This window comes from Octodon degus, unplaced genomic scaffold (assembly GCF_000260255.1).
Source record: "Octodon degus isolate 3935 unplaced genomic scaffold, OctDeg1.0 scaffold00089, whole genome shotgun sequence".
Lineage (NCBI taxonomy): Eukaryota > Metazoa > Chordata > Mammalia > Rodentia > Octodontidae > Octodon > Octodon degus.
The window spans coordinates 1935178-1946994 of record NW_004524665.1 but is presented as its reverse complement, the minus strand read 5'-3'; the positions used below and the strand labels follow the sequence as shown (position 1 = coordinate 1946994).

The following is an 11817-nucleotide window of genomic DNA, read 5'->3' as shown; positions in this document are numbered from 1 at the left end:
GTCGCGGGTCCGCAGTCTCGGCCTGCGCGCCTGCAGCTCCACTCGCACCCGAGCGCCGAGATGGATTTTTTGATATGGATTTTTTTTTTCTTTCCAGTTTTGGAGGTAAGCTTGGCTAAGTGTTTATCAATCTTTTTTATCCTTTCAAAGAACAAAATCTTTGATTCATTGATCCTTTGTGTTTTTTAGTCTCAATTTTGTTATTTTCTATTCCTTTCAATCTTTATAATTTTTTTCCTTTTAATAGTTTTAGAAAGTGGTTTTCCCATTTTTCTGGGACCTTGAAATGCATCATTAGTTTATTTATTTAGGATTACTCTCTTCTTATGTGTTCTTTCAAAATTATAACCTTCCCTCTTAGAACTGGTTCATGGTGTTTAGGCATATTGTGCTTCCATTGTTGTTTGACTCCAGAAACTTTTAAATTTCTTTTGTTGTTCATTGTGATCCATTGCTAGTTCAATAGTGTATTGTTTAATCTCCATGTTTGTATACTTTTCATAGCTATTGATTTTCAGTTTCATTCCCCTATGATCTAATAGCATACAGGACATTATTTCAAATATTTTTTAAATTTATGTAAGCAAACTTTTTGGTCTAAGAGATGGGATGGTCTATTTTGGAAAAAAAGTTCCATATGCTACTGAAAAATAGGTGTACTCTACTGTTATTATATGAAATATTCCATGGTTATTTGTTCAGTGGTGTTTAACTCTAATATTTCCTTGTTAATTTTTTGTCCAGTTAGCCTATCTGATTATGGAAGTGGAGTGTTATCTATGATAATATTAGTGTCTATTGATCCTTTTATGTCCAGTATTAGTTTTGGCCTCATGAAGTTGGGTGCACCAAAATTTGATGTGTAGATATTTACAATTACTATCTCTTCTTGTTGAATTGTTCTCTTTACTGGTGTGTAGCAGCCACCTTTGTCTTATCAATTTTGGCTTGAAGTTTGCTGTGTCTGAAACTAAGACAGGCACTCCTCCTTGCCTTTGGGCTCTTGCTTGCATTTTCCACATCTCTAGGCCATGATCTTCCCCCTGGAGGAGGTGTCTCTCCTATAGCAATATATGGTTAAATTTCAGGTTTTGATCCAATCTGGCAGTCTGTTTGTGAATTGTATCTAGATACCTTCCTAAAATTATGAATTAATTATAATTGTTTAGAAATTCCTTTTAGATTTTCAAAGGATGTTGTCCTCTGCAAATAATAGTAGTTATTTCATATTTTTTTCTTCTTTTTGCCTGTTGCATTTGCTAGGATTTCCAATGTATGGTGATAGTAGACATCTTTCTTTTTGGTACCAGGAATTGAACACATGACATGTGCTTGCCAGGCAGGTGTGGTACCACTGAACTATCTCTCCAGCCCAACATGTTTATTTTGTTCTCAAATTAAATGAGAAAACATTTTATGCTTTATTAAGTGTAAAATTAGTTTAGCATTTTGTTTATATGTTCATTTATTTATTTATTTTTTTTGTGGTACTGGGGATTGAACTCATGATCTTGTGCTTGCCAGGCAGGTGCTTATGCCACTGAGCTATAATTCTTGGCCCTTATTTGTTTATTCATTTATTGAATTATTAAAATTATTTTCTGTTTTAGTTTTCTAGGAGCTTAGAAATATCTTGGACAGATGTCCAATTTTATCAATTGCTATTCTAGATCAGTTAAAATTATCACATTTCTCCTTTTTTTTTCTGATTGTTTCACTAGTGATAGTGTTTGATTTTTGAACATTAAAGAATTCTTTCATTCATTGGAGATTTTCCTGTCTATGTCCATGAGAGATATGGACCTGTACTCTTCATTTTTGTAAGGTTTTTGTTGAGTTTTTGCATCATGATTATTCTGTAATTTTGTAGCCAGTTGGGATGTGTTATTGTTTCTTTATTCACTGAATGAGTTTGTGTATGTAAGTTTGGCAATATCATTTCTTAAATGTGTGTATTAAAGAATTTAGAGTGAAGAAATCTGGCCTGGATTTTTCTGGTGGGAAAGGTATCTGGAAATCTTTATGTTTATTTTCTCATTGTACATTTTTTCTTTAGGATGTTTGCAGTGGACCAGAAAGAGGACACTTTTCATGAGATATTTTTCAAACACTTCAGAGAAAATAAGGTGGAGATAGCAAGTGCAATAACAAAGCCATTTCCTTTCCTAGAAAGCCTTAGAGACCACTCCTTTATCACCGACAAAATTTATACTGTAAGTGGTGTTACATCACCCCATAGTAATCTAAATCCACATTAATTCACATTTGATATCTTGGATTTAATGTTTGTTCTGTTACTGACTGGATGAGAGGGCTTTTATGTTTTTCATGCTGTCCTTTCCACAGCACAGGTATGCTGGGTCAGTGGAGTAGGTTCCTGAAAGATCACAGAAAACAGCTGGAGATGGCTTGAGAGAGATAAGGTTTACTTAAACTTACTGATAGGTACAAAAAGGACATACAGGGTTGGTAGTAACTAATAGAGAAATGTCCATGAGAGGAACGAGGGGTTCAACAGCACTGCATGGAAGGTCCTCAAGGGGTTCGTACTCAGCAACAGCAAAGCTTTGCCAAAAGCCATAACGATGTGCCCTCCACCAAAGTGCTACTCAGAAAGTCCATAAGGCTGCCTACTGAGAAGCACACCTCTCAGGACTCCCAGTGGTGGTGGGCTGGACAACTATGCACCAGAAAGTAGCCCAAGCGTCTGGTGGTGGCAGGCTGGACTATAGCATTCCATGCCCAGTTCTTACAGAGAGGGGGTTTCATAGAGTAAACTATACGGTGGTTACATCATTAGCTTTATTTGATCCATGGTATGAGCAGCATTCCAGGGAGTGGTTGACTTAGCTTCTGGGTTCTAGACAGCGCTAGTTTGCCTCATTCCCCAGGCTCTTCAGACAGTCATTACTTGGACAGTCTGGACTCTGTCTACTGACAGTGTGTCCTTGACTTGACAAGAGTCTTGGGATATGAAAGAGTGCTTCAGGGACATGGTGCTAACTGCTCTAGTTTTTCCCAGGGGTGATGTATGAGAGGAGACTCTTGTATCTTGGTTAATCATAAGGTAGAAAGTGACATAACAAGTAGATGTCATGACAGATGTCACTGTTTCTACTTGAAGCCCTTCTCTTCTAAATATCTTGGAGTGGGCATGAAGCTAATGATGCTATGATGGAACTGAAAATGATAAACTTGAAGAAGTAATGATTTATACCCCATGGCAAAATGAAACCATGATCGAGAGAGTTAGAGCACTACTTTATTATGACATCTTCTTATATCAGATGTGATTCCCCAGGGAATTTATACTATAATAAAACAAATTTGTGTTGTCTCTTGCACAGTGTTTAGATTCTGTTAGGTGGTTCTGAAACCCTGGGATTCAAGTAAGGTTAAACAGTGGGCCCTTCTGGGTACGTGGAGTGAGAAACCATACTCTCCATGTGGATCCCACTTTCTCCTGTGTGTTCTCCACAGCCAGGGCAGAGCCTCCTCCCCACATCCAGTGCTCTTTCCAGGCACGGTGTCCCTGAGGTGGGACATAGGAGGGGGTGGGGACCTCTGGGCCATAGATGGAGTTGCTATAAGATACTTCTTAAAAATATCCTAGGCAGGAGGAGAGTTTAAAAGTGACAAGAACTACTCGTTTATTCTTTTAAACAGTTAATACTTAAATTCTTAAATATTGCATGAAAAATGTTAGCCTAGCTACACTGAGAAAGTAGACTAAGTCTTTATGCAGTGACTTCCTGATCTCTTTTTAACTTTGAAGCTATGATTTTATATATCTTTCCCTTTTTGAAAGGATTCTCAAGAAGCCTGTAACAACATGGTCCCTGTAGAAAGAGTGGTGTACCATGTTCTCTGTCACCTGGAGAAGTCCTTGGATTGGTCCTGTATACAAGCCTTGTTCAGCAGAATTCACCTGAAAGAGTATCCTGGCTTAATTCAGATCCAAAGAAGCTTTGAAAATGGTAATTGATTCACTCCCGTCTGTCTTGGGGGTCCTTTACATTCATGCATTTGCTTAGTTACTTACTTAACAAGCGCGCATGGAATCTGACCTTGTCTCAGAACCTGAGCCAGGAAATGGGGACCTAATTGGGTTGGCATTTTGGCCTCCTCTTTTCTGGGCAGCCTTCTGGGGTCCTGGAATTCTCACTCCATGCTTGAGCCTAGAGTTCCTTTCCTTCTGGGACTATCCCTGCAAAACCTGTCTGTTCCTTCTGCTGTCCTCCGCTCAGTCTCCTTGGTAAATGCTTATTCTTCTTCACTGCACTAAGCCCAAACTCCCCTCTTTTCTAGCCTCATCTTTAATGGGTAATCTTTTTCTTTTTTTTTTTAGAACTGGGGATTGAACTCAGACCCTTGTGCTTGCCAGGGAAGCGCTTATTCTACTGAGCCGTCTCCCCAGCCCCTCTAGCCTCATCTTTAAGAGCTGTTGGAGTCTATTTGTATTTCTCTGCAGTCTTAACCATTCTCTATAGGAAATCCCTATTTCTCCCCTAAGATTTGCACAATTCACAGGAATATTCCACTTATAAAATTTACATTGAGATATTCCACTCTTCAATGATCACATAGTTAGCTGAGCAATTGATATTTATTATTTTTCCACTGCATCACCACCCTCAAACCTTAGAGGTTCATTGCTTCTAGGATTTCAGTGTTTTTTGTTTTGTTTTGTTTTATTCTTTTTTTTTTCTTGGTTGACCTAGCTATCTTGAGTCATGAGCCACTGAAACTCAGAGTGACCTGAAGTCTAGGAGTTCTCCACACAAGTATAAGAATTCACAGCTGTTCCGTCTTGCAACTGTTTCCCCATCCATGTAATTGTGAAATGGTGCTCTTGATCATCTGCCTGCAAGCTCTAATAACGTTTTTCCTCTGTTCAGTGCTCCAAGAAAAATATATTTCCCAGAAAACCAATAGAGAAGAGAAGCAAAAGACACTCCACACTCAGCAAAGCTGTGAGAAAGGTACTTATACCTGGATAAAAAGTAGGAGTTCTGGCCAATTGAGAAGCAAAGGAGACAGAGACTGAGCTCTGAAGAGGAGTTGGTACAGGGCAGGGAATTCTAGAGGAGCATGGACGAGGTAGTTGAGCATTGTCTAGTATAGAATCCAAAATTACCTCACTCCATATAGAATCTGGAAACATTAGCAAGAGGCAGCAGAGACTTTCTGCCTAATAAACTGAAAGGTGTGTTAGACTCTGAGTGTGAATTATGAGTCTTCATAAGAGAAGCTGTCAAGGGCTCAGAACTATGGATGGTCCTATGGTGAATGGGTCAATGAGGAGATCCTTGATGTGAGAGCACGTATGGAACATGCCTAGGTTGAAATAAACAAAGGACGATTGAGGCGTTCTGACCAAGAGTCCAAGTTCTTCACCTTGAACTGGTACCCATGCGATCTAATAAAAGAGGTAGAAACATGCAGCAAAAGACAGAGAAATGCAAGCGAAAGAAAGATGCAAGAAACCAATCGTATCAAGAGTTGCAGGGCTTAGAGGTGACTCAGTCACCAGATCCTCAGGGGAAGGCCAACAACTAGAAGTCAACAGATATGCAGAAGGGATGTGGTGTGAGAGGAGGCAGGGACCAGGCAGCCAGGACAGGGAGGAAGATGGGAGGACCCCTAGGTAGGTAGGATGGCGCGTTGTCCAGGCTCACTTTGGCTGTGGAGGGCAAGATGAACCATTGCTAGGCACTGGAGTATCTCACAGGGGACATGGGGGGTTGGTGGTGTCCTGTGAGATGTTCAGCCGACAGTGGGGTGAGCCTAACCCCCTCTTTCAGGGCTGGAGTCTAACTTCAAAAAGCAAGTGGACCTGCCAACTCCAGAAGGTCTCTGGATTGGTGCTATGAAATGGGCTCTTTTAAGTCCTGCATGATAAAAACAGGAGGGAGATAGGGGAGAGCGGGGAAATCCATCATTTAACTTCTGAAATAAGTTTTTTCTCATTTGTTCCCTAGAAACTGATGAGACCTCTGCTTCACAAAGCCTCACGTTGTCCCAGGCAGAGCCCTCGGCTTCTGATGGTCTGTTCCTGTTGACGCATGTGTGATCTTTGCTGTCTTATCCCATCCAGGAATATGCTATTGTATACCTTTATATTTTTAATTTTAAAACAAATAAAATGCTATAAAAAGAATAAAGATGAAGCAATAAAAACAATACAAAATCTCAAAGCAAGATGGTAGGAGATTAACAAAGGTTGTTATATTGAATATTGTTATTTTCAAAATAGTTGTGGAGATTACCAGATATAGACATGCAAAATTGATCAGTTAGGCATTAATTGTTCCTTTCATCAAAACAATAGAAATTAGTAGTAAAATTATCATTCATCTATATATCTATATATCCCTTCCTTTTTTTTTTTCCTTTTCCCATCCTTGTTGCTCTTTCAAGTAGTTTTTTCCCCTTTCATTGTATCTATAGTACCTTTCAGATTTTATTAACTCTTTCAGTTAATAGAGAGATAATATGATGTTTACACATGCAGGTCTGATTTATTTCACTTATGAGCATGGTCTCTAGTTGCATCCATTTCCCTATAAAATCCTTGAGTTTATCTTTCTTTATAACTGAGTAATATTCCACTGTGTAAAAATAACACATCTTTTTTCTTTTTTGTCCACACTTCAGTTGATAGATGCTTGGATTGTTTCCAAGATTTAGCTATGACAAATTGTGCTGCTCTAAACATGGGAGCACATATATTGCTGTGGTATGATGTTTTTGTTTCTTCTGGAAAAATACCCAGGAGGGGAATAGCTAGGTCACATGAGACCTCTAATCCTAGTTTTTGTGAGGGATATCTGCACTGATTTCCACAGTCGTTGTACCCGCCTATATTCCCACCTGCAGTAGAGAAGGGTTCCTCTTTCCCCAGAGCCTCTCCAGCATTTGTTATTGGTTGACTTCTTGATGACAGCCATTCTTTCTGGGGTGAGATGGTATCTTAGTGTTACTTTGTTTTGTATTTCTTGCATGACCAATAATGTTGAATGTTTCTTCATATATTTATCCTGTGCTTTTGTATACTGTTTCCTTGCAAGTTTTAGCCTTTGCATTTGATATTTTTTCAAGTTTATGATTTAGATAACAGAATCTGGGTCTTCCATGTTGCTGGAGAGGGTAGATGGGTTTGAAATTCAATTAATTTACTAAAGCATTTAAATGAAGACATTATCTTTTTATTGATGATGCCATAGTGTCATATTAATGAAACCTCAGTGTCATTTAGGGGATATCCAATCTGGAGCTAGAACTGGACCCTCAGAGCCTATCTTGGACATGAAGGCCAAATATGTAAAGACAGAACATTCTGTCTGTGGCCCAGGTGAGGCTCTTGGAACTCAGCAAGTGAACCATGAACATGCCCGAGCAGGTTAGGCTGATGCCAGTCAGGTATTACATGGGTGACCAGTGGTGGGCATCTGTAGTCTGGACAGGAGCAGGGGAGGTATCACTAACGTATTGTGTGCCCAGTCTAAAGTGGAGGCCCTGAGAGTCCAAAATGACAGTGGAATGGACAGTGTCCACTGCAAGAGAGATTTGTATAACTAAAAAGGGTGCCTTGAAGTGTCTGTGGGGAGAACAGAGAAAGTCACAGAGATGGGAATAGCATAGGGTAGGAAAGGTGTACAGGAATTGACAGCAGAGAGGATGAGGACTGGGGTGGAGGTCATCACAGAAGGAGAGGGCAACAGGGAAATTGAATGACAGGAGAGGTCCAGGAGGGAAGCTGGTGAGCTCAAGAGGCAGAAGTGAAGCCCTACAGAGGAAGCAGCAACACCTGGAGATTGGGATCTTGGTAGAAATTTGAGGAGAGAGAAAGAGAGTGATGTTTAGCAGGCTAGACAGATGCAGGGCAGGGCTTGCTGCTGCTCAGCAGGCAGAGCTCTTTCCTCCTGAAGAGCTGTTCACTCTTGGAAGAGCTGTCCAGCCCTACAGCTCAGGGTGCCAGGCCTTGCTCCGTTTCCTGCTCATGGCTGGCTGTTATTTTCCTTTTTCTCTCTTCAGTTCCTGGTGAACTCAGTGCTTCCCAAATCGAAGAATTATTAGAAGAAATGCCCAGCTTCCTACCTCATAGCAGACAAGGTAACTCATCGAGTCCCCCATTTTCAGTGGCCATTTACCTGATCTGATCATTGCCAAGAGGGAAGACAGGCCATCTCCCTCTTTCCTCTGGTCTCCTCTGTCTGCTCTCCACATCCGTCCTCCGGCTGCTCTTAGGTGCGGGGAAGGTAAGGGGACTGAGGTTCAGGCTCTACCATGTAAGGAGCTACTCCCTTGTGTGAAGTGAGAAAAAGAGGAGCTGCGGGTGCACCCTGCATTTAGAGCAAGTGCGGGGTGAGGAGAGAGAAGGAGAACAGATTCCCTTTTAGGGAAGGGTCTCCTCTCAGTCAGTGAGAGGAGAGCGTCCAGTTGACCTAAAGGGACTTAAGATCCACCTGTGACAGGCAGGCTGAAAAGGAGGATACTAGACAGTAACACCACCCTTTTCAAGGTTGATAAAAAAAGAAACACATGGGGCTGGGGAGATAGCTCAGTGGAGTAAGCACTTGCCTGGTAAGAGCAAGGTCCTGGGTTCAATCCCTAGTACCACCAAAAAAAAAATCTATCTGTCCATATAGATAGATATAGATAGATAGATATAGATATATATATGCATGCAAGGGCCTGAGGGTTTTTTTTTTTTCTTTTGTGGAACCGGAGATTGAACTCAGGCCCTTGCGCTTGCCAGGGAAGCCCTTATTCCACTGAGCCATCTCCCTGGCCCCCGAGGGCCTGAGTTCAATCCTCGGTTCCACCCCCCCAAAAAAAATAGGTTGGTAGAGTTGGTGTGGAGATATACTGTACTCTACTCCTGAGGTTACAGCAAGAATGTGAGTATGCGTAACTGTCAGATTTGAAAGTGAAGTAATATCATTATGGAAGACTTCCAGGCTGCAAAGATGGGAAAGATTCTGTGGTAAGAAGTAATAGAAAGTGCCCGGTCCTCTCCATCAGGTGTTATTTTTTGATTTTTTGATTTTTTATTTTTTATTTTTTATTTTAGGGAAGGGTCTACAGGGTGTTCCGGGTCTCACTGTTAGATCAGACTTGTAGTGATTCACCTGTTTACAGCTTCCTAAGAGCTGGGATTATAGGCACACGCCACCAAGCCCAGTCTCAATTGTCATTTCAGTGCAGCCCGGGGGCAGGGCTGGCACAGCAGGTCCGGGGACTGAACTCCCGGCCCCTGCACTTGCTTTTAGGTACTTTAATCTGCAGAGCTATTTGGCCGGCTCTATTTTCTGAATTTTGAACACAGGTTATTTGTTTGCAAAGAGCATAAGCCACGCCAAGGTTGGTGGAGATTGATGCTATTACACCCAGCCGCACAGCTGAGAGCCACTGCTGCAGCCACAGGGTGTAATCATGTGGCTACACCAGGCCACTCGAGCAGAAGTGTCAGTGGGGCAGGGGCTGAGCCCTTCTTTAGCCAGCTCTGTGGGCCTGTGTCTCCTGGGGGCTGTCATTATAGCAGCAGCCACCCTCATCCTGAGGCTGCAGCAGCTACATTGCAGCCTCAGGAAGTGCAACCTGTCTGATTGATGGCATTAGCTGACTGCTTCTGTGGCTGCTGTGGCCACCCTCAGAACTGCTGCTGCATGTGCAGGTGCCATGCAGTGGAGGCTTTAGCCCTAACCACTGGTGCAATATACTACTGTCAGCTGGCCTTTGGGCTTGCAGGGGTCTTGGGGGGAGTGTCACCATAGCTGACAGGTGCATGGAGACAGATCCAACAAGTGTGCACAGACAGCTCTGTCAAGCACAAGTGAGGAGATCTCCCTCCTGACTGCTGCCTCCCTGGTGCAGCAGGATAAGGCCCAGTGAAACCTGAACAGTTAAGTTTTGTCTATTCATGATTTCTGTCTGAAACTGAGCAGACCAAGCTGGCAGCACAGACAGCTGGTGATGCTAGAGCCGCTGGTGCTCAGAGCTGCTAAGAGGAAGAGCTGGGCTGTGATGACACCAAGAGGAGTGGCTTTTAAAAAAATTTTTTTAGTTTTATTTTTTGGTACTGGGGATCGAACTCAGGACCTTGCGCTTGCTAAGCAGGCGCTCTTGCTGCTGAGCTACATCTCTGGCCCAGCACTTTGCTTTTTGTGATTTCTATCCAAATCGAGCAAAAGAACCTTTAGCTGGGATTAGTACCAACTTTCTAATATAACAAGACCTAACTGGAAAATAAACCCTAGCAAGTCATTACCATAGTGCTGGCCAGTGTCATACAGACTAGACCTCACTGTTGTCTTGTTCAGAGGCTGCGCTGTAAGGAAGGCAGGGCAAGGACGGACTGCTTAGGCTGACATTTTATCTCTCATTTCTAAGGCTGATTATTTTTCAGTTAAGTCTTTTCAAGGAAACACAGCAACAGCACAGGGCCCATGTCAAGGAAGGAGATCTTTGGTGAGGAAAGGACTCAATTTTTAAGACAAAAAAAGAGAAAGAAATTGGATAAGTGAGGGTCAATACAAGCTCCAGGTGAGCCCTAGGGAAACAGGGACTGAAGGAACTAGATGAGAGACATGGCAGAGGAGAGACATTGAAAATTCAAATGAGGGACAGTGACAAAAACGGTATGGAGACAGGGACATGGAGGGCAAAGTAAGTCTCAACAAAAGGGAAAGTGGGGAAAGACAACAAGGGGGCCAAAAAAGTATGAAGTGCAAGTGACATTGGTAGAGGCCAGTGGGACAGGCAGGAGATCCCTGACACACACACACACACACATATATATATATATATATATATATATTTTTTTTTTTTTTTCCTGCATTTTAGGGGAGGGTCTGCAGGGTGTTCAGGGTCTCACTACTAGATTGGACTCACAGTGATTCTCCTGCTTACAGCCTCCCAAGTGCTGGGATTATAAGAGCATGCCACCATGCCCAGTCTCAATCGCTGCCTCAGTGCATCCTGGTCCCTGCACCTGCTTGCAAGTGCTTTAATCCACTGAGCTATTTGGATAGACCATTTTTAAGATTTAACTTTTTTTTCCCCCTGAGATAATTTGAGTTCAGGAGGAAGGACACAGGTCACTAGACCAAAGCTTCTGGTGATGGGATATTTCTGTTAGCCTCAGTTTTCAGACTCACATCCCTAGGTTTTCAGATTAAAATACAGCTTTGCCAAGGCTGTCCCCCCATGATCTCTGCCATCTTCCCTGTCAATGGGTCCTGGACACATGCTGTATACCCAGACTTGTCCTCTCAGCTTATCATGGATGGCCTGAAGCACACCTTGCTTGATTTTCTCTTGGGAGTCTCAAGCTTAGTGCCTTCAATATCAAGCTCAGCACTGTCTTCCAGGCAGCATGTCCTCTTCCTACCTTCCTTTGCCCAGGTTCCATCTCTAGCAATGTGGGCCAATGTCCAGGTTTTCAATCCAGAAATGCGGCAATTGTTCTGAGTCTGTCCTTATCTTCCAGGTTCCATCTGTCCCAGCACTGTCACCTGGCAGTCATGGGACCATGTTTTTCCATCGCTGTGATGGGAATAAGATCTTGGGCAAATCTCCCTTGACCTTCAGCCAGCGGCAGTTGCAGAAGTGTGGACATGTTCCTATGTTTTCCAACCCATATGGGGGTGATTTTCACAAACCCTGGGTTCACAGAAACTCTCCTGCATTGTAACACAGAAGCCACAGGGATCCTTCCTGTGTATTTGGCCTTTGTTCTTTCACACCAAGAAGTCCTTTTCACTTCTTCTTCTTCTTCTTCTTCTTCTTCTTCTTCTTCTTCTTCTTCTTCTT

General features: G+C 42.4%; 1 protein-coding gene across 1 annotated transcript in view; it reads left to right on the top strand.

Moving 5' to 3' along the window:
- Nucleotides 1–6150, top strand: part of LOC111818378 (nuclear autoantigen Sp-100-like) — a 24991-nt gene extending 18841 nt beyond the window's left edge. The window contains exons 2-5 of the mRNA XM_023722278.1: nucleotides 2057–2213; nucleotides 3809–3977; nucleotides 4899–4982; nucleotides 5982–6150. Coding sequence (XP_023578046.1) covers nucleotides 2058–2213; nucleotides 3809–3977; nucleotides 4899–4982; nucleotides 5982–6073 — 501 coding nt within the window. The 5' untranslated portion in view covers nucleotide 2057 and the 3' untranslated portion in view covers nucleotides 6074–6150. The remainder of the gene's footprint in view (nucleotides 1–2056; nucleotides 2214–3808; nucleotides 3978–4898; nucleotides 4983–5981) is intronic.
- Nucleotides 6151–11817: the final 5667 nt, after the last annotated feature.